The sequence below is a fragment of the Stomoxys calcitrans genome, chromosome 4 (genome assembly GCF_963082655.1).
Source record: "Stomoxys calcitrans chromosome 4, idStoCalc2.1, whole genome shotgun sequence".
Taxonomy (NCBI): Eukaryota; Metazoa; Arthropoda; class Insecta; order Diptera; family Muscidae; genus Stomoxys; species Stomoxys calcitrans.
Genome location: NC_081555.1, coordinates 98,405,363 through 98,428,097, shown reverse-complemented (window position 1 = coordinate 98,428,097; position 22,735 = coordinate 98,405,363). Strand labels below are relative to the sequence as shown.

At 45.0% G+C, this 22,735-nt stretch overlaps 1 protein-coding gene across 5 annotated transcripts in view; it reads right to left on the bottom strand.

Annotated features, from left to right (window-relative positions):
- The window catches only part of LOC106096001 (protein wings apart-like), a 38,117-nt gene that overhangs the window by 2,896 nt on the left and 12,486 nt on the right, over window positions 1-22,735 (bottom strand). For all 5 annotated transcript variants that reach the window (XM_013263494.2, XM_013263496.2, XM_059366608.1 and 2 more), the window contains exons 3-6: window positions 14,535-18,125; window positions 14,298-14,470; window positions 14,129-14,217; window positions 13,880-14,070 (exon numbers count right to left, since the gene is read on the bottom strand). In XM_013263494.2, coding sequence (XP_013118948.2) covers window positions 13,880-14,070; window positions 14,129-14,217; window positions 14,298-14,470; window positions 14,535-18,125 — 4,044 coding nt within the window. The remainder of the gene's footprint in view (window positions 1-13,879; window positions 14,071-14,128; window positions 14,218-14,297; window positions 14,471-14,534; window positions 18,126-22,735) is intronic.

Genomic DNA, 22,735 nt, shown 5'->3' with positions numbered 1-22,735 from the left:
GTCTGTCACTTTCTGTAGTAATGTCGGAAATATTCCATCAGGTCCGGGTGACTTTAATGGTTTGAAGCTCCTCAAGGATTCCTTCACCATAAATTCCGTTATAATAAACCTTCGATCAACGTTATTATTTCAAGATTCCGGTGTCTCCGTGAGTCCCTTCGTATTCTGTGAAAATGCGTTTTCATCAAAAGCCTCAACATGTCCTCCGTTGTCTCTGGTCTCACTCCCATGTCGTCTACTAAAGTTTCAGTTTGGACATGGGTTTTTGAGAGAAATTTTTTTTTATCTTGGCGGCGTCATTAACGCTCTCGACCTGTTCGCAGAAAAGCTTCCAGGAGTCACGTTTTGCCGCACTGGTAATCTTATTGTATTCCTTGAGCCGTGTGTAATACACGCTCTGTTAAAAAGTCTGCGGGCCTCTTTCCCAATATTGAGAATCTTCCCGGTCATCCAGGGTTTTTCTTGGGCTGATTTCCCCTCCCGAAGAGGACAACTGTCTTCGAAGGACCCCACCAGTGCAGTCGTAATCCTGTTGACATTTTCGTCAATGTCTTCTATGCTTGGACAATATAAATTATCTTGCCCAAGTCCTCTTCTGAGTAGCCTTCCGAATTTTGTCCAGTTGGTTTTCAACTTATTCCGGAAGCTTATCGGATTCGGCGCTGGCCGTGCTATTCCAAACCTAATGCAGCGATGGTCAGAGAAAGAGTGTTTAATGGAGACCCTTCAATTCTGAACCTTATCGATCAGATTTTCCGAACATATCGTCACATCTAATACCTCCTCCCTAATCCTATTAACAAAGGTAGCGGTGTTTCCATTATTAAGTGTTATTAGGTCGTTAGTATTCAAGAACTCTGCCACGGCTTGGTCCCGCTTATTGGTGTTGGTACTACCCCACGAAATGTGGTGAGAGTTCGCATCGCACCCTATTAGTACCTCGTTTCCTGTCTGTTTTGCTTTCCTCACCAGCCGTTGCAGCTCCGACGTGGATGGCGGTATCGGAGAGTCGAAAGGCAGATAAAGTGATGCCAGGTATGCTCCACCGTCTCCCAACAACAACAACAACAACCACTGTTGCATCCGACGTTGACAACTCTGGGGAAAATATATAATTAAAATTTTTATGACAAATAACGCAGGTCCTCGGCCGAGTACTAGTGTTAGCATAGAATAATTGGTAGTTCATATGTTTCAGTCCAGAAACTTTGTTGGTCGGGTCGTCCATGACTACTGAATTAAGGCAATATGAATCTTGCCCTTGCTGATTTTCTCCATCAGAGCGTGTGTAGCAGTCTCGCTATGGTGGAGGTTTATCTGGATTACCTCAATCATTGGTCCTTCAGTAAATGGGCATCCTGGGAGTCGGTGATGTTCTCATCGTCTGCTCCCTGTTCTTTAGACTGCATTGACTTTCCTGTCACTGCACTGCCTGATGTCATCGTTATAGGTTCTTTGCCTAGTCAAGTCTTCAGACTTTCTGTAAAGTCGGTAATGGTTCCATCGTTGCGTCCCTGTTCGTTAAGCTTTATTGGGTTTCCATTCCCTGTATTGCCTGATGTTTCAATACTAGGATCTTTGCCTATCTTAGCCTTCCAAATCGTAAGTAAATGGGATTCTTGGGAGTAGGTGATGGTACCATCATCGGCTCCCTGTTCGTTGGGTTGCAATGAGACTCCTGTCGCTGCGCTGCCTAATGTTTCAATATTAGGATATTTACCTATCCCAGTATACCGAATCTTTAAGTCGGTGATGGGTCCGTCGTCGGGTTCCCGTTTGTTAGGCTGTGTTGGGACTCTCGCCACTACACTGCCTGATGTTTGAGTATTACGATCATTGCTTCCCCTAGTCTTTCCAATATTGAGAGATGCCGTGATTGTCTAGTTGTCGGCCCCCTGTTTGTTGGGCGTTGTTGAGTCACCTGCCACTGCAGGGCCTGATGTCGCAGAATGAAGATTTCTGCCTATCCTAGTCTTCCCAATCTTGAAAAAGACAGCTTTGCTCCCGTAGTGCGCCATGCCTTAAGTCTTAGCCAAACTTGTCACAGAGACTTGATCAATGCCAACCACAAAGAGAGTTCCTTCCTCCTTCTCCTCCCTGTGGAAGACCACCCACTTCTCTGCGACCAAACCTTCGTTTTGCTTGCCCAAGAATCCCAACATGCGTTCCGTTGCAAATTTACAGCCCCATCCCTTGATGAAGACCGTAGCCTTTGTGAGCCGGGGGATATCCATCTTTCTCACCAGGTCGAGTTTTGCGCCCTCCCAGGTAACGTGAATACCTCTGACGAGCTGTTGACGGTGTCAATACATTCCGCCGACGCAAAACGCAGCGTAAACTAAACTAAACTCACAGCTCACCATTTGTATGGGTGGACCCTCTACAGAGTTCCGATCGTTAACCAGATCCTCCACTTGGATCGTCAACCAGATCCTCCACTTGGGACCGATGGTCTGGTGGAATCCTACCGGATGCACAGTCGATATTGATGACTAAATAAGTCAGCTCATCTCTTTTGTGCTTTCTTGCCACTCTGGCGTAAGAGGGCGGCTCCTTACCATTCTCAGCGACCATCTTCCACTTCCGTGATGGCTGTGGCCTCCTTTTGGAAGTCACAGTCCTCCTGAAGACTCAGGGGCCGTGCGCGCTTCCCTCGTTTCTGTTCCAACTTTGTCTACCTCCGCAGGACACTGTCTGGATTCTCCATTACGGGATGGCTGGCTTGGTTATCCCAGAGTACTTGAAAGAGGGGAGCTCTTTTTCTTCTTCAGTATTTTAGCAGTATTATGCTCTTCGGGAGATCTGATTCTTTTTCCAGCTTCCTTAGAAGTGCTTGGAATGTCAGTTCTGTCCTTCCAGCATCCTGCACTTTCGCCCGATTACGCTGCCGGTACATACTCCTCTGTCTCCTTCGTCGTGCACCGGATCGCTTTCTCGGTTTGCATGTGAGCTTAGCAAAGCCATCGCTCCCTTCTGCTGTCATCCCGATGCCCTCATCTCTTGATTCGGCTGCGATGACTTTTACATTGACACAGTCGCTGTCTGAAAGGTGGTGTTTCTGACTCGGATTCAGACAGCGACTGTGTCAATTTAACAGTTATCGCAGCCGAATCGAGAGATGAGGGCATCGGGATGACAGCAGAAGGGAGCGATGGCTTTGCTAAGCTCACATGCAAACCGAGAAAGCGATCCGGTGCATGACGAAGGAGACAGAGGAGTATGTACCGGCAGCGTAATCGGGCGAAAGTGCAGGATGCTGGAAGGACAGAACTGACATTCCAAGCACTTCTAAGGAAGCTGGAAAAAGAATCAGATCTCCCGAAGAGCATAATACTGCTAAAATACTGAAGAAGAAAAAGAGCTCCCCTCTTTCAAGTACTCTGGGAAAACCAAGCCAGCCATCCCGTAATGGAGAATCCAGACAGTGTCCTGCGGAGGTAGACAAAGTTGGAACAGAAACGAGGGAAGCGCGCACGGCCCCTGAGTCTTCATGGAGGACTGTGACTTCCAAAAGGAGGCCACAGCCATCACGGAAGTGGAAGATGGTCGCTGAGAATGGTAAGGAGCCGCCCTCTTACGCCAGAGTGGCAAGAAAGCACAAAAGAGATGAGCTGACTTATTTAGTCATCAATATCGACTGTGCATCCGGTAGGATTCCACCAGACCATCGGTCCCAAGTGGAGGATCTGGTTGACGATCCAAGTGGAGGATCTGGTTAACGATCGGAACTCTGTAGAGGGTCCACCCATACAAATGATGAGCTGTGAGTTTAGTTTAGTTTACGCTGCGTTTTGCGTCGGCGGAATGTATTGACACCGTCAACAGCTCGTCAGAGGTATTCACGTTACCTGGGAGGGCGCAAAACTCGACCTGGTGAGAAAGATGGATATCCCCCGGCTCACAAAGGCTACGGTCTTCATCAAGGGATGGGGCTGTAAATTTGCAACGGAACGCATGTTGGGATTCTTGGGCAAGCAAAACGAAGGTTTGGTCGCAGAGAAGTGGGAGGTCTTCCACAGGGAGGAGAAGGAGGAAGGAACTCTCTTTGTGGTTGGCATTGATCAAGTCTCTGTGACAAGTTTGGCTAAGACTTAAGGCATGGCGCACTACGGGAGCAAAGCTGTCTTTTTCAAGATTGGGAAGACTAGGATAGGCAGAAATTTTCATTCTGCGACATCAGGCCCTGCAGTGGCAGGTGACTCAACAACGCCCAACAAACAGAGGGCCGACAACTAGACAATCACGGCATCTCTCAATATTGGAAAGACTAGGGGAAGCAATGATCGTAATACTCAAACATCAGGCAGTGTAGTGGCGAGAGTCCCAACACAGCCTAACAAACAGGAACCCGACGACGGACCCATCACCGACTTAAAGATTCGGTATACTGGGATAGGTAAAGATCCTAATATTGAAACATTAGGCAGCGCAGCGACAGGAGTCTCATTGCAACCCAACGAACAGGGAGCCGATGATGGTACCATCACCTACTCCCAAGAAGCCCATTTACTTAAGATTTGGAAGGCTAAGATAGGCAAAGATCCTAGTATTGAAACATCAGGCAATACAGGGAATGGAAACCCAATAAAGCCTAAGGAACAGGGACACGACGATGGAACCATAACCGACTTTACAAAAAGTCTGAAGACTTGACTAGGCAAAGAACCTATTACGATGACATCAGGCAGTGCAGTGACAGGAAAGTCAATGCAGTCTAAAGAACAGGGAGCAGACGATGAGAATATCTCCCACTCCCAGGATGCCCATTTACTGAAGGACCAATGATTGAGGTAATCTAGATAAACCTCCACCGGAGCGAGACTGCTACACACGCTCTGATGGAGAAAATCAGCAAGGGCAAGATTCATATTGCCTTAATTCAGTAGCCATGGACGACCCGGAACAAAGTTTCTGGACTGAAACATATGAACTACCAATTATTCTATGCTAACACTTTTCCCCAGAGTTGTCAACGTCAGATGCAACAGTGGTGAGACAGGGAGACGGTGGAGCATACCTGGCATCACTTTATCTGCCTATCGACTCTCCGATACCGCCACCCACGTCGGAGCTGCAACGGCTGGTGAGGAAAGCAAAACAGACAGGAAACGAGGTACTAATAGGGTGCGATGCGAACTCTCACCACATTTCGTGGGGTAGTACCAACACCAATAAGCGGGACCAAGCCGTGGCAGAGTTCTTGAATACTAACGACCTAATAACACTTAATAATGGAAACACCGCTACCTTTGTTAATAGGATTAGGGAGTAGGTATTAGATGTGACGATATGTTCGGAAAATCTGATCGATAGGGTTCAGAATTGAAGGGTCTCCATTAAACACTCTTTCTCTGACTATCGCTACATTAGGTTTGGAATAGCACGGCCAGCGTCGAATCCGATAAGCTTCCGGAATAAGTTGAAAACCAACTGGACAAAATTCGGAAGGCTATTCAGAAGAAGACTTGGGCAAGATAATTTATATTGTCCAAGCATAGAAGACATTGACGAAAATGTCAACAGGATTACGATTGCACTGGTGGGGTCCTTCGAAGACAGTTGTCCTCTTCGGGAAAGGAAATCAGCCCAAGAAAAACCCTAGATGACCGGGGAGATTCGCAATATTGGGAAAGAGGCCCGCAGACTTTTTAACAGAGCACGTCGTAAAAAAGCGGAAGTTTATTGGGATGTGTATTACACATGGCTCAAGGAATACAATAAGATTACCAGAGCGGCAAAACGTGCCTCCTGGAAGCTTTTCTGCGAACAGGTCGAAAGTGTTAATGACGCCGCCAAGATAAAAAAAAATTCTCTCAAAAACCCATGTCCAAACTGAAACTTTAGTAGACGACATGGGAGTGAGAGCAAAGACAACGGAGGGCATGTTGAGGCTTTTGATGAAAACCCATTTTCCACAGGATACGAAGGGACTCACGGAGACACCGGAATCTTGGAATAATAACGTTGATCGAAGGTTTATAATAACGGAATTTATGGTGAAGGAATCCTTGAGGAACTTCAAACCATTTAAGTCACCCGGGCCTGATGGAATATTTCCGGCTGTACTACAGAAAGAGGCAGACTATCTGGCGCCTCGTCTGGCCAAAATTTTCACAGCGTGGATAGGACTTTCATATACTCCGAAAGCCTAGCAGGAGGCAAGGGTGGTGTTTGTATCCAAGCCCGGCAAGGCAAGTTATGCGACACCAAGGGCCTACAAACCCATAAGCCTTACATCCTTTCTACTCAAAACTATGGAACATATTGTGGACACCATGATAAAGAGTATGACATCCAGCGAACGAGGGAAGGTCGGTGGAGACCGCCCTGCACGAGGTTGTGCATAAAATAGAAGAATCCTTCGATGCCAAAACGTACACACTGGCGGTATGCATTGACATCGAGGGGGCTTTTAACAATGTGCGGACCGACACACTGATCCTTAGAACTGTACCGGATGGACCCGGTCTTTAGAGACTGGATAAACCATATGCTAAGGAACAAGTGGATAAATTGTGTGTCGCATGGCATAAATAGAAGGGAGAAAGTGGCACAGGGCACGCCACAGGGGGCATTTTATCGCCACTCCTATGGGTGATCACCATAAATGACATATTACGGATGCTGATGAGTTCAAATCCCTCGAACCCGTTTGCTACGCAGACTTATATACTTATAATATTGGGTTGCCCAAAAAGTAATGCGGATTTTTCATATAGTCGGCGTTGACAAAATTTTTCACAGCTTGTGACTCTGTAATTGCATTCTTTCTTCTGTCAGTTATCAGCTGTTACTTTTAGCTTGCTTTAGAAAAAAAGTGTAAAAAAAGTATATTTGACTAAAGTTCATTCTAAGTTTTATTAAAAATGCATTTACTTTCTTTTAAAAAATCCGCAATTACTTTTTGGGCAACCCAATACTTCTAAGGGGTAAGGATCCGAACGAGCTATGCAGAAGGGCCGACAGGGTCTTGCATATGGCATATGACTGGGCTAGAACCAGAGGTCTCAATGTTAACCCAGAGAAGACTGAAATATGTCTGTTCACGAGGGAGGCGAATGTGGGCCAATTTAACGCACCACGTTTCTTCAATAAGACGATTTCGATATCTGACAAGGTAAAATACTTAGGTGTGATCTTGGACAGGAAACTGAATTGGAAGTGTCACATTCAGGAGCGTACTGAGAAGGCTCACAGATGTTGGGCACTATGTATACGGGCCGTAGGCTCTAAATGGGGCCTGAATCCTAGGATAGTCCACTGGCTCTACAGGAGCGGGATTAGACCAATACTTACTTACGCCTCAGTAGTTTGGTGGACTGCTATGGAGAAAAAGTGCAACATAAGGACCATACAAAAGGTTCTGAGAACATGTTGTCTTGGTAAAGGCGGAGCGATGAGGACCACGCCCACTAGGGCACTGGAGACTATTATAGATATCCGACTCATTGACATACAGATTAAGTGTGAGGCAGCCACTGCGGCTATGAGACTTAAGGCGATGGGAGAATGGATTGGGGATGGGAGCAGCTCATACCATCGCGGTATAATCGAGGCGACGATAGAAAACCCTGAAGGAAGGGGAGAGGTTTCCGATCGGATACCTGAGATGAACCTTACTGCCATCGGCACAGTCTTGGATTGACGGAACCCTAGTATTGCCATCTGGAAGATCATGTTACACGGATGGATCAAAGCTAGACAGACTGGGCCGGGGGATTTACATTGAGAACCCATTCTGTCTGTGATCTGTTTTAGAATGCCTGACCAGAATGCGGTCCTGCAGGCGGAGATCCGGGCGATCACGGAATGCGTGAAGTGGTGTGGTGCTAACGCGAGGACGTTGAGTGTGAACATCTTTACCGACAGTAAAATTGCCATAAGGGCAATAACAACCAGGACGGTAAGGTCACGAACAGTCTTGCAGTGTAAGAAGGAGATTAACGCCTTCTCTGAGGACGGCAAAATCCGCATCGTTTGGGTGCCGGGCCATAACGGAGTAAGGGGAAATGAAAGGGCAGACGATTTGGTGGTGAAGGCCAGAGGACTGCCGTCAATAAACTTGGTTTACCCGAAGCCTTTCGGGTCGGCACAGTCCGAGTGAAGGGAGTGGGGGACGAATGCGCATGCGACATTGTGGAACAGCGAAACGGTCGGTAGGATGGCGAAAATCCAATGGGGGGATCCAGCTCGTGAGAAGACGATGCTATTACTCAAAAGAAGCAAGAAGGAGGTCAGAATAGCTATTGGTATCACAACGGGACACATAGGACTACGAGCTCACTTATGTAAAATCGGTGCGGCAAGTGATAGCATGTATAGGGCATGCGCGGAAGATGATGAGACGTTAAAACATTTTCTTTGTCATTGCCCGGCGTTCGCGTCCAACAGATACCGGTACTTAGGTGGAGACACAATATCAGACAAGAACCAACTTAGGGGAGTGGTATTGAAAACAATTAAGGATTTTGTAAGTAGCACGGAATTCCTAACTTAAAATTTTCTTTTTACAGGTTACTTTATAGTTTTTAGAGCGCACAACAAGCCGATTACTGGCTTACGTGTATGTCCATAGTGGCATGGGGCGGATTAATATCTGCACCCTCTTTTCAACCTAACCTAACCTAAAAAATAAAAACAAGTTCTATATATAGACAATATTAGTTAAAAACTAATTTAAATTGCCAACTTAATTAATAAATTGTGTTTCATCCAGATTAATTTCTACCGGGTAAATACCCAACGCTCCGGCATTTGTTGGGTAAATACCCAATCAATACCTTTTTTTGGGTATTTATAATTTTGCAGATATCTTGGGTATAAAAACATTCTTCAAAAAATGTTTGATGATTTCGTATTCGTTGTATATAATAAACCTATTCTTCTGATCTCATAAAGTCGGATTTTAGTTATATATAGCTGCTATATAGGCCGATCTCCAGACAATAAATTGGTAATTTTTCATCCGATTTCCATGACATTTGGCACAGTGAGTTCTGGTACACCCCTATTCATTTCTGTGATGTGCGCTTCTGATCGGACTATATTTGGATAAAAATGCCCTTAGACCGACCACTCGATCTCCCTATACATGGTATAGAGGCCATAAAATATCCATTTATTGCCGAAATTCGATGAAATTTGGCACAGTGTGTTCTGGTAGACCCCTACCCATTCCTGTCCTGTGGTACAGATCGGACCATATTTTGATATAGCTGCCATATATACCGGTCTCCCGATAATGAGCCTATAAAAGGAGAATTTTTCATCCTATTTCAATGAAATTTGGGACAGTGAGTTCTGGTACCCCTCTAAACCTTTTTGTTAAATATCGTCCAAATCGGACAATATTTGGATATAGCTGCTATATAGACCGATCTTCCGTTATAGAGAATTAAGCCCATAAAAGGAGCATTTTTCATCCGATTTGATGGAATTTAAAACAGTGACTCTCGGCAAGTTAAATAAAATGATTAACCCTTCGCATCTCTTCGGATCAGTCAGTTACGTCGCTAAACGCGACTGTGTTCCTGCCACCGGAGTTCGAGAGTGACTTAACAGTAGACAACAGCTAGCATAAACCGGTACCTAAGTTACATTTCTCCAAGTGTTCCAGCCACAAATTCCACTTATGTTCGTTAACCATCCTGTTTATTTCCAAATTCAGCTTGCTGATTCTTGGAGTCAGCTCATAGAAGCGTCGATTGGTGTACTCTCTGAAGCCGACCCCATTGGCCTTTTTTAATCCCGGTACGGATCAGAAGCGTCCGGAGAAGGCACTCCGGGACGTGCCTCTCCCATGACGAAAAAAGGACAAACACGTACACTGAGGCGGCAGCTCTTGCCGCTGAAGGACTCCATCGGGTCAATTCAGTACGTTTTTATGCCTTTTACGTCCGGTTTTGGGCCCACCTGGTTTTAGAGCCAGTTCTGAGTTTTTGATTTGTGGTCCAGTTTCAGCATCTTGGGTTAACTTTCGGTTTTCGGAACCAGATTTCGGGTTTGGAGAACAGCTATAGGCTTTTGAACCAAGCTACGTATTTCGGGACCATCTGGCGGGTTTGGCATCCGGTTACTTTTGCTTGGAGGTTTTAGGGGTTAGCTAACAGTTTTATCTGTCTGTACCCAGCCACAGGCATTTAGAAATAGCTTTCGTTTTTGGGACTAGCTACGCCAGCTACCGCTTCCGCGTCCGGTTACTTTTGCTTGGTGGTTGTAGGGGCCAACTAACAACCCAACCACCGGCATTTAGAAACAGCTTTCGTTTTTGGAATTAGCTACCGATTTTAGGACCAACTAACGGCACAAGCAGCTGGTTTTCGGCACAAGCAGCTGGTTTTCGGCACCAGCTGCTGATTTTTAGGAACAGCTCGGCACGGGAAACCTATGAGCACCACAAAGACTATAACTTTGAGCTCCAATCTGTTTGGCGTTATCGTTGTCACAAGAAGCTTATCTGTGAGATATCGGGCGCGTCCACAGGTTGAGGATAGTGGAATGCTCCATACGGAGTATCAGCAACTGCAGTCGTGGACAATCAGCGGTATCGAGTGAGGAGTCTCAGTGAAAGACCGGATTAAATACTGACCATGTTACCGAGCCGATTGATCGTATGGACCGCGGTTGCTCACCTATCAGAGCTTGACGAGGATTGCCACCTCCACATGCAAATGTGGTTACAAAAACAACAACAGGAACAGCTTCTGGTTTCTGGGACGAGTTGCTGACTTTGGATGCAGCTTCGCTGCTTGCCTTAAGTCCTATTAACTGGTTTTTAGCCCAGCAACCAGGATTTTGGCCCAATCACGGGGTTTTGGGACCAGCTACCAACTACCAGTTTTTGGGCCCAACTACTTGTGTTTTGGTTCAATGAGAGACATGTTGTACCATTACTAAACATCAATCAATCCCATGGCAGCCAGTTGTACGCACCGGATTGACCCGATGGATTCCTTCATCGGCAAGGGCTGTCGCCTCAGTGTACAACACACTTCTACAACAACAACTACACATCAATCTATTATATAAAAATTAAATTGTTACGTTTTGTTCGTTTGTTCCGTATAGACTTATACGGCTGAACCAATTTTCATGAAATTATCACAGATGGTAGACTTTAGCCCCCCCTGATAAAATAGGGTACCTTATTTTGTGATATCCACGAGGTAGCAGACCCTCACAGCTTTCAAAAACGCGAGATCTTGGAAATGGGCGCTTCGATTAAAGTGAAATTTTGTATGCGACCTTATAGTTACCCAAAAACACAAAATTGGTATCCCGGCACGGGATAGCTGTGAGCACCACACAGGCTGGAACATTGAGGTCCGATCTGTGTGGTGTTCATGGCTGTGAAGAGAAGCTTAGCTGCGAACTACCGGGCGTGTCCACAGGTTGCGGATGTGGAATGCTCCATACGGAGTAGCTGCAATGGCAGTTGCGGACAATCAGCGGTATCGAGGGAAAGAGTCTCAGTGAGAGGCCGGGCGGCACCGGGTCTGACACAAATACTGAGTGCCTACGATGCTTTTGACCGGAACGAGCTTGACGAGGATCGCCACCTCCAGGTGAAAATGTCTCTACAACAACAGTAGGTTGTTGTAGTAGGTTTAGGGGCGTCCCCCATCCAAAACCTACCCAAACTAACATGTTTAGCGAATGGGACAATATGGGTATCAAGAGATTATTTCAGATTAGAGTACGAACTTGATATAATAATTCGCCACACCTGTCGCTGGGCCTGCCCCACCTCCCAAAAACCATCCAAAAATGACATGTTACCCGTTTGGGGCAATATTTGGGAGAAGACTACGCCCCACACCAAAATTATGCCCCAAAAGGACATGTATACCAAACGCAAATCGCAAAATTTGCCCACTAACATTCCATTAAAGAACAGGGGCAAACTTTCACATATCAATGAGTGCTGTCCGATTCTAGTTTAAGCTCAATGATAAGGGACCCTCGCTTTACGCCGAGTCCGGGCGGCGTGCCGCAATGCGACATATCTTTGTGGAAAAGTTTATACGGTTCAATATGAGATTCTAATAAAAGTTATTTGAGAATACAAATATAAATAAATTTCAAATTTGGACCATGTCAAAAGGGGGCCGCAAAGCTAGTACTTAAGTAGGATATTGAAGGTAAGTGTGAAAAATGAAGAAACCTCCCAATAGTTCATCACATTAGTCATTCAAACCACTTTTCGGCATGCGTAGAATAATACTTCAAACAATTATATCGACTCCGACTTAATTCTCTGACTCGGATTAAATGCTCCGACTCTAGATTAGAGGGCAGGATCAGACTTCGCATAACATAATCTTCCTTTTTAAAGTAAAATAATTAACTGATGATAATACATATCTTGTATTTTCTACAACACTAGTATTGAAATATATAATAACCAATTTGATTTTATCTTTTTTAGAAGGCAGAGGCTAATAAGACTATCGTGCTCTCGGCACGGGCTGGAACATAGAGTTCTGATCTGTGTGGTATTCATTGCTGTCACGAGAAACTTTGCTGCGAGCTACCTGGCGCGTCCACATGTTGCGGAGTAGCTGCAACGGCAGCCACGGACAATCAGCTGTATCGAGCGGAGAGTTTCAGTGAGAGGCCGGGTGGCACCGGCTCTTGCACAAATATTGAGTCCCTATGATGCTCGATATGACGAGGCGAGTTATTGGCGCCTTTAATTAAGCAATAGCCACCCTGTTCCCGCAGTGATTGGTCCTTTTGGACCAAAACGAGCTTGCTCACCTACAGGAGCATGACGAGGATCACCACCTCCACATGAGAATGTGGCGACAACAAAAACAACAACTAGCATATGGCAAATTTTCAATGGATCAGATATAACGTTGACGAAAATAAAATCACGAGTTGTTGAATATTAAAATTGTGATGAACAAATACAATAAAGTAGTTTTCTTTTCACCTGACCTACATACGTTTGCTTCAATGTGTTAATTCTAAGGAAGCGTTTCTGGAATCTTAGGTAATGCAATGTAACTATAGGTGGTACTAAATAATCGTGCTGTTATATGGCACTGTACTTAGTTTAGCGCTATCAAGGTGGTCGATAAAATTGTAAGTAATTCTGGGGAACCGTTGGCACTTAAAAAATCCTCATATTCTTAATGATAAATGGGCCTTAGGTTAGGTTTAAGTGGCTTTCTACCATCAGACTCGCTTAGACGATTTCGTCCACTGTGATACCACAGGTACGGAGACGGAAGATGCCCAATCCCATGGCAGCCGGTTGTACGTACCGGATTGACCCGATGGAATCCTCCATCGGCAAGGGCTGCCGTGTCGGTGTACAACACACTGCTACAACACCAACAACGGAAGATGTCTTCCAGTTCCTACCGTTGAACCATTCAGATCGCTTTAAAAAGCACAATTACTTGCGAATGTTGACATCCGCTAAAATAAAAAAAGTTCTCAAAGAAATGAGAACCTAAAGTGGAACTCCTTCTGATTGCCAGTGCGGGACACACACAGCAGACTCAAATGGCGTATCGTAGAATGATGTTTTATAAAAAAGAATAACTTAACATGCAATAATTAATTACTACCGTCAAAAATGAACCTTATTTTTATGGTCAAACGCGAACTCAATCTTTTATAAAAAGATTTATACAGCTGAACATATGGACAATCATCACTACCCGCATATGCAAGAATGAGGTTACAAAAAAATACACTACGACAGCTTCTGTCGTATATATATTCTAAACATATGGAAAAGTTTTTGCCTCGAACTGGCAACCGAGCCTACTTTTCAATTTACACATGACTTTAGTTTTAAATTTGTAATCGTAAAGCTAACCTGAATTTAAGTATTATAAAAACACAAAAACTTTAAAGTACTTACACTGGCTGTTAAATTCATAAAGTTGTAGTATTTCTCTAAAACGCTTATAATCTCCTTGAAACAATTGCCCTTAACATGAGACCGTACAATTGCTTCATATTCTTCATTGTCGGTAATTAAATGTCCAATTAATATTGCCGTGTAACTGCCTTTCAGGGAATGTTCCATATGATGACCAGCTTTTTGGAGTACTATACAAAAGGAGGTATTGAACAAAACTTCATCATAATATGCGGTAGATGTACTTACAATTATTTACAGTCTCATCAACTTCTTCTTGCTTCTTTTTATTCTTATCCTGTTTATCCAGAAAGGCATCAGTGTTCTTTTCCACCAATCTTTACAATTAGAAAAAATAAAAAAAAGTTCGCTATATTCTCTGCAACAATATCATTTGCAAGAAACGTTTTCAACTTACCGTGCTAGTTCTTCACATCTATAGAAGTAAGCCATTACAGCTGCTATTGCGGTTTCCGGCGGTTGCTGCGTGACATCATGGCTTAAATTAAAGTCGGAAGGAGCTCCAGCTTGCATAATGCGTTTACGATTTTGCAAGGTGTACATTGTTAGATTGTTCAGCAGTAAAAGGGACTGAAAAGAATGGCGCAAATTAGTAATTGTGCAAAGCGTATGTAGGAGTACATTTTTAACTTACCAATATACTAAGTTCAAAGACACAGCGATCCGGAATGTAGTTGGGTGCCTTCAATAGCAAATGGAGACTTGTATCGATAACATCAGCCTTTTGCCCCACCAATTCGGCACCTAATGTGTTCGTCGGACTAAACGGATGCGTTAAACTGATGAGCACTTTCATAAGAGGAATCAACAATTCTCGTATAACAATGCCCGGATTGTCTCGTGATGTAAACTCTGATGTTGGATACATTATTATCTCACGATTACAGAGGGAATACAGGGAACATAACGTCGTTGCGGCCGAACCCTTGTTATATGTGAGTATGTACTGTTGATTTTCTTCATTTAATTGAGTGACATTTTCCAAAACACGCAGGCACCGTTCCACGGTTTGCATATTATCTAAAAGAGGTCGCGTCCAATTAATGCCCGTCTCACTGTACACATTGTCAATGACCGGACGACAGCAATCGTTGATAGTTTTTATAATGTGCTCCAGACCGCCCAATTCTCGCAGTTCCTCTTTGAACCAATCCCCCGCCCGTTTGGAAGTAAGAGATAGCAACGTTTCCATGGCTAGGGTACCCACGGTGATCGAGTCAACATTTAAATGTGTTGCTTTGCCCTGGACTTTGATTTCCTCACACAGTTCTCTTACTCTTTGTTTGTTTCTCTCGTAGTTGGCATGATCTGCTGGCGCTGCTACCGTTTGTTCGGATTCTAGCAGCAGCATCATTAGCTCCAGCGAATCCCTATCCAAATCCATATTTAAACCTTCTTGAGACAAAATGTACATAATTGCTGTAGTACACAGTCCCAGTGAGAGATCACGATTTGCATCAGAGAGGGCTTTGAAGAATTTAGTTACAACACCGTGCGCCCGAACATGCATACGGAAAGCAGGAACCATACATTTGGTGGCTAATTGCAGGGCTGACAGGCAACGAGTGGACATGGGATTGTGGGGTTGCAAAGCATCCAGAATATACTCAACGTCATCATCCATTTCTTGATATTCTCCGATTTCTTGGATTTGATGGGCTGTTTTGACGTTACGCACCACTGTGTAATATTCTTTCGCTTTTCTATCAATTTTCACCGACGTAATTGAATCAGCCATGGGGTCGTCCAGCGCAGATCCCGCTGAAGGAATTGCTTGAGGGTTTGGTTTAATGACCCTTGTCATTTTAATGGGAGGTACAGGACTGCTGCGAGTTTCATCGCTATTGAAGTCATTAAAGATGGCTTCCACTGTAGAATTTGTGTTCTTGGGCTCGGAAACTTTGTTGGCAGCTGTGGCGGGCGCATTGTCTTCGCTGTTTGCATCGCCATTGGCTGTTGCATCCCATCGGTGCTTATACAAATGTCTTTTACCTCCTCCCGTGTGTTCAGTTTGCTCTGATGGTACTCTACTCTTAAAGATGCTACCCTTCTTTTTGGAGATAACTAACTTGACAGGTTCGACCTGCTGTTGTTGATTTGTGGGGGCGGATACGGCATCGGTTTGCTTTACCACCACTGTGTTATTGACTTGAGTGTCAAGGGTTAAGGTACGCTTGAATTTATCCTTTATCTTGTAGTCTCTCAGAGGTGGTGAAAGCGACGGATTTTCGCCGCCTAAGCTGCTAGGCGGTCGCGGTAAGGAACAAGAATCCAGCGAATTATTCTCCTGCAGATCCAAAGAGGGTGTGAGTCGATTCTCGTTGAATGGCTGCATAGGTGTAATTTGAGTGTCGAGATTTTCCTCTGTAGAGGGCAAATCAAGGCTAGACTTTTTGGCGGGTGTGGGTTGTGAGTAGTCTTCAATGTCTTCCTGTAGGGTACTTGCTTGCAACACTTGTGTTGCTTGCTGATTCTTTCGTTTGCGACCATAGCTTTTTTGTGCGCTAGCGGCTGCCGCTGATGCGGGCGTGGCATTCGTCGTTGTCTCGCTAGGTGTAAGCTTATGGTTGGTAACTGCTTCCGGCGGGTTATTGGCTTTAGTCGTAATGTTTGTCGAAATTTTGTTAATATTGTTATTATTGTTGGTATTATTGTTGTTATTATTAAGGTTGTTGGCATTGCGTGGTATTCTGCCTCTTCTTGTGGTAACCGCCGGGGCCAAGACAGGATTATTTTCTTCCTCTGATTTATTTGGAGATGATTCCTCTGGAATTGCCGCTTGAGGTGTGTCATCCATAACGATCGGTGAATTGGTGTCCTCTACAAACTTCTTTCCTCTTCGTGTTGTGCGTTTAATGGGAGCGACAGGAATTTCCTCAGCGGGAATGGCAGAGGGCTGTAAAACAGCAGCTGGCTTGCGTCCTCGCGTTCTCGGCGCTTGTACTAGAGGTTCGACGTTGGCTATGGGTTGGTTGTTGGGTTTGGGCCGTCCTCTTGTTAGGCGACCCCTTGTGGCGACGGGAGTAGCAACAGCATTATCATCCGCTGTTTCTATGTTTTCGATATTGTCTTTCTCTAAGCCGTTTTCTTTTATAGCCTCTGTTTGTGGCTCTTCCGCTACTACATCCATGGCTGTTGTTGTTTCATCACCTCTCAGTACAGCCAATATGTCCTCTTGCAAAGGTTCGGCTTCAACAAAAGTAGCAGAGGTTCGTTGCTGTTGACTACTTTCCCCATCCATCATCATGGACTCCAGTCTTAATTCAATGTCCGAGGGAGGCGCCACCAGCGATGAGTGCTGGCTTGTCTCAAGGTCACTTGTTATCACACTAGAGCCTCTACTATGTAAAACACAACTTTCTTCCGGAGGCGGTTGTATGTCTAACGGCGTACTATTGCCTTTTGACGATATACTCCCCAGAACAGATGATTGAGAGTCGAAATCTTTTTCGGATAAAGCTGCAGGAGATACTACGGTTCTAGAGGCGGATGCAGTTACATTTGAGTGTGAGGGAGCTGAATGCAGCATAGATGAAGGAGGCGGGTGATGTGTCGTGAGTTGATCATGTATAGTATTACTATTGCCTAGAGCGGGATGTGGCGAAGGGATTTTAAATTCACTTGATGATCCTTGTTGTGGCGTAAGTTGTTCAACCGCAGCGTGTTTTAAATGTTTGCGTTTTTTATTCTTTTTAGATTTTCCCTCATTACCAGAACGTCCAGAGGCTTCAAGAAGCTCCTTTTTTGCTTTCGCCTTTGCTTCGGCTGCGGCCGCCGCTGCTATGGCATTTCGGATAACATCTGTTTTGATAATCAACTTCAAGCGTTCTTTTGGTGGCTTATCTGGAGATATTTTAACAGTGCAATAGTTTATTTCTGGTGGTTCCGGCTCTGGTTCAGCTTCTTCCTCGTCCTCTTCTTCCTCCTCCTCCTCTTCACCACTTTCTTCGGCTTCCTCGTCCTGTTGGTTGGAGACTGCAGCTGGATGTAATACAGGTGAAGGTGGCCTCAAAGGTTTCACAATAATCTTCGGCGTTGTAATAATGGCGGGTGTTGAGGAATCTTCTACGGAGGCTTGTCGAGATTTCGCTATAGACAACGTCAATGAAGACTGTGGCGTCTCTGTGAGCGTTATGTTAGCAGCTGTTGTTTCGGATGGCGGCGTTGATGAGGAAGCATTCGGTTGTTGTTCTTCACTATCAGTACTGACTAAGCGTGAGGTACCCTGCAAAGAAAATCAAACAAATTTAAATAAAATTTAATAAATAATCGTTTAACAGTTTTAGTTAACTAAAAAATTGTAGTTGACCGCCAAATATATATTTGATTGTTTTTTTTTTACGTACTAACTTAAACAAACTACAAAATGCATTGGAATGAAAAAACAAAAGCCTCTCGGAAAAAGAAAAATAGTGAAAGCAAACAATAAGATTACTGTCGTTAGAGTTGCCAACAGATTGTTTTAAGGCATAACAAAATATGATCGATGTAGCCAGATCGCTGTCACAAAAAGGCGCGTAGGTTCTCTTTGCCTTGAATGTGAAAGTGGGTTAATGAGTTTTTTTCTCTTGAAATGACGAAATGAAGAGAATCAAACACACATATGTGTGTGTATGTATGTACATTTGTTTGTTGTTTGAGCATTATGATTGTTGTCATGAAGTTATTGATCTTAATGTGTTTGGAGGAGAGTGCATATGAAATGGAAGCAAGAAAATAAATGTACCCATTGACGATTCAAATATCTCTGACTAGCTTGAACAAGTATCCACGAGTGTGTCTTAAATTTGTATAGATAGGTATTTAATAAGAAAACAAGGAGTATAGAAATGTATATATTAATAGCAAATACAAACAATTTCATGTAAAATGAATAAAAAAAATAATAACTTCACAAAATTTTATAAACAGAGGTATAACTTTATATATTAATAGGTATAACTTTAAACCCTTTGGGTATTTGATTTTCCTTTAAGAATACCCATACCTTACTTCACTCATAGTAGTAGGAGGGAAGGATACGTTTAGAATAGCCGCAAAAAAGAAAGACAATATCCTGTTAAATTCAAGATATTGAGTGTGTTCGCGTTCTTTTCCAGTAAGTGATTGCAGGGAGTAAAAACAACCTTTAACCTATTTTCTTTATTTATTTTGAATAAAACAGCTGCTTCTCACAAAACATCTGCTTGATGGTGCAAAATTTGTGCAAATTTGAAAAGACATGCCCAGTTTTTAACTAAAAATTAACATTTCTGAGTTACTTTGACGTGGCATAGTCCGCAATTCCAACATACTCCCCTTACGGGAAGTGCACCAGATTGGGACAGGCATATCAACAACATCGAAAGATGACGCGTTGTACTATTGCTGCCATAATACGAGAAAAAATTGATTTGGATTTGTGGTTAATCGGTGACTAAGAAACCTTGTTTCCAGATCAACTCTGGTGAATGTTAGCCACAATAAAATCCGAATTGTTTTACATCGGTCTTTTCGGTACTCATGCCCCGACAGTATACAAGGACAATGATATATTTTACGAGAGTCTGGAAGAAAATATGAATGTTGTCACGTATATGCCGTTAAAATCGTCCTAGAATTCTCAATACCAAGATATTATTGATCCACCAGTCTGAAAATTAAGCCTCCACTATGGAATGGATTGAAGTTATAGACTTTGCCGCGGCAAAAACGATGGCTATGAAGTGATCAAGGAACGAGATCATTTGTGATTGATAGATAGAATTTCCACTTTGTTAGACGTATGAAAGATCTGCCGAGGAGCAAACATCGATTAGGGCCATGACCTCGTTGCAAAAAGTTTCGCATCCGTCTAAGCGTAGCAAAAAAGGCACCACGTGTTACTGCGCGGGGGCAGGATGTCGGAATGCAGTAAACTTAACAGATGACAACGCCATACCTCACTTGACTGACGATGATAAAGCGGCGCAATTCATAGAAAATTTCGCAAAATCAGTAGATATGTATCAATACATCCCGGCACGCGATAGCTGTCAGCCCAACACAGACTGGAACGGTGAGGTTCGATCTGTGTGGTGTTCATTGCTATCATGAGAAGCTTAGCTGTGAGATACCGAGCGCGTCCACAGTGGAATGCTTCATACGGATAGTGGAATGCTTCATACGGAGTAGCTGCAACGGAAGTCGCGGACAATCAGCGGTAACGAGTGGAGAGTCTCCGTGAGAGGCCGGGCTCTTGTACAAATACTAAGTGCCTATGATTCTCGATATGACAGGGCGAGTTATTGGCGCCTTTTAATAACCAATGGCCACTGTTCCCGCGGCGATCGGTCCTTTGGACCGGACCGAGCTTGCTCACCTATGGAAGCTTGACGAGGACCGCCACCTCCAAAAGAAAATGTGGTTACAACAACAACCAATGGTATCATCATTAGTGCCCAAAGTGGGTCCCCCCGGTAGCCAAATTGGTAGCATGCTCGGATTACAAGTGTGGCGGTGTACATGTACGTGTTCGTCTTTTTTCGTCATGGGAGAGGCACATCCCGGAGTGCCTTCTCCACACGCTTCTGGTCCGTGCCGGGATTGAAAAGAATCCCGGACCCTGGGTTTGTTCGGTTTGCCAGAACCGCCTTCATCATCGGTCGGTGTCGGTAAGGTGTAACCGGTGCTTAGAGTGGGTACATTTCCGTTCTTGCTCTGGCCTAACTTCACTACGGGAGTATAGTCATACTGGCTATGTCGCAAGGTGCTGTGCGAACATAGCCAGCAGTGGGTCACAAGCGTCGCCGTCGTCGCCTTCGGCGTCCTCGTCGTCGGACTACGTGACCCCCCCGACCTCCTCCGTACGGCAATTTATGCAACGACAGCACCCTAGCACTACTATTGCCAGGCCAGTGCCGGGAAGTGTATCGTTCATGCAGTTAAACTGCAACGGACTGCGTGGCAAGATCGATGAGATCGTAGATTTTATGAGTCGGAAGAGCATATCGGTCGCAGCGATCCAGGAGGCAAAGCTGACCAACACCTGCAGCTTGCACAGTTGTCACGGTTACAATGTGCTATGTAAGGATCGCTCAAGGAATGGAGGTGGGGGATTGGCCTTCGTTATACACCATTCCGTGCAGTATAGACCTATCTCACCTGCGCTTGACGATAGTGACCCATACATGGAATGTATGGGGGTAACAGTCAGGTCTGGTACTGCCCAGATAGAGATATACAACGTGTATATACCGGGGGATTTTAATGCACATCACACGTCATGGCATTCTCCCCTAGGTAACGACCAGCGTGGCATAGCTTTGGCAGAGCAGATAGATAGCTCCACGTTTTGCACGGTGAATGAGGATGCCCCCACTAGGATTACGAGAAGGTGCAGCAGCTCGCCAGACATCTCAATTGCATCCCCTGATCTCCTGAGTGACGTCTCCTGGCAAGCCGTCATCTCTTTGGGGTCAGACCACCTCCCCATAATTCTCACCATCGACCGACCACCCGACTTCATAACCTCTGAGCGCCGGACGTTCATCAATTATAAAAAGGCCGATTGGACTGGCTTCAGAGAGTATACCAATCGCCGCTTCAGTGAACTGCCACCCCCCTCTGATGTGCTTGTGGCCGAGAGGAAATTCCGAGACATCAACGCAGCAGCCGCTCGCTTTATACCAGCCGGTCGAATACCACAAGAGCGACCTAATTTCCCGGCGCAAGCAGTGGTACTCGCAGATGAGCGTGATGGGATTCGTGCTATGGACCCCGCTAACCCCAGAATCAGCGAGCTGAATCTGGAAATAAACAGGGTAGTCAACGAACATAAGCGGAATTTGTGGCTGGAACACTTGGAGCAATGTAACTTAGGCACCGGTGCAGGCAAACTGTGGGCCATTGTTAAATCTCTCTCGACGGGACGACAGGACCTCAGTCACTTTTGGCGAGATAACCGTGACTGATCCGAAGAGATGCGCCAGGTTGTTCAACCGTCAATTTATTGGGCATCCCGAGAGAGACAGGGCAAGGAGGAGAGCCATTCGCCGTATTCGTGGTCTCCGAGCCGATGAACAGCCATCACAATTTACCGTGGGCGAAGTTACGAATGTCATCTGTGGCGCCAAATCTTCAAAGGCGTTGGGCCCCGACGGAATCTCTACATTGATGCTGAAGAATCTGGATTCACCTGGAGTTGAGTACCTTACCACTGTCCTTAACCTGTCATTGAACACTCTTATAGTTCCCGATGTCTGGAAAATGGGCACAGTGATCCCGCTACTGAAGCCTGGAAAAGACCCGAGTTTGGGGGAGTCGTACAGACCGATCTCCCTTCTCTCACCAGTGGCAAAGACGCTTGAGGCATTACTTCTCCCGTGCCTCATAGGAGAATTTCCATTCGCCGAGCATCAACATGGATTTCGGAGACTGCACAGCACAACAACAGCTTTGCATGCCATCACCACACACATTTGCTGTGGCTTCAATCAACCCAGGCCATGTGATAGGACGGTCCTCGTGGCACTGGACCTATCGAAGGCATTCGACACGGTCAGCCATGCCAAATTATTTGAGGACATCGCCAACACGTCCCTCCAGCCAGGCCTGAAACGTTGGGTCGCGAATTATCTGTGTGGCCGCCAGTCATTTGTGGAATTTAGGGATAAGAAGTCAAAACACCGTAGAGTGAAACAGGGAGTTCCCCAAGGTGGGGTGATATCTCCGGCTCTGTTTAACCTCTACCTATCCTCCATCCCACCTCCTCCAGACGGCATAGAGATCGTATCATATGCGGACGATTGTACGATCATGGCATCAGGCCCCCCACCCATTGATCACATCTGCGATAGGTTGAACGTCTATCTCAAC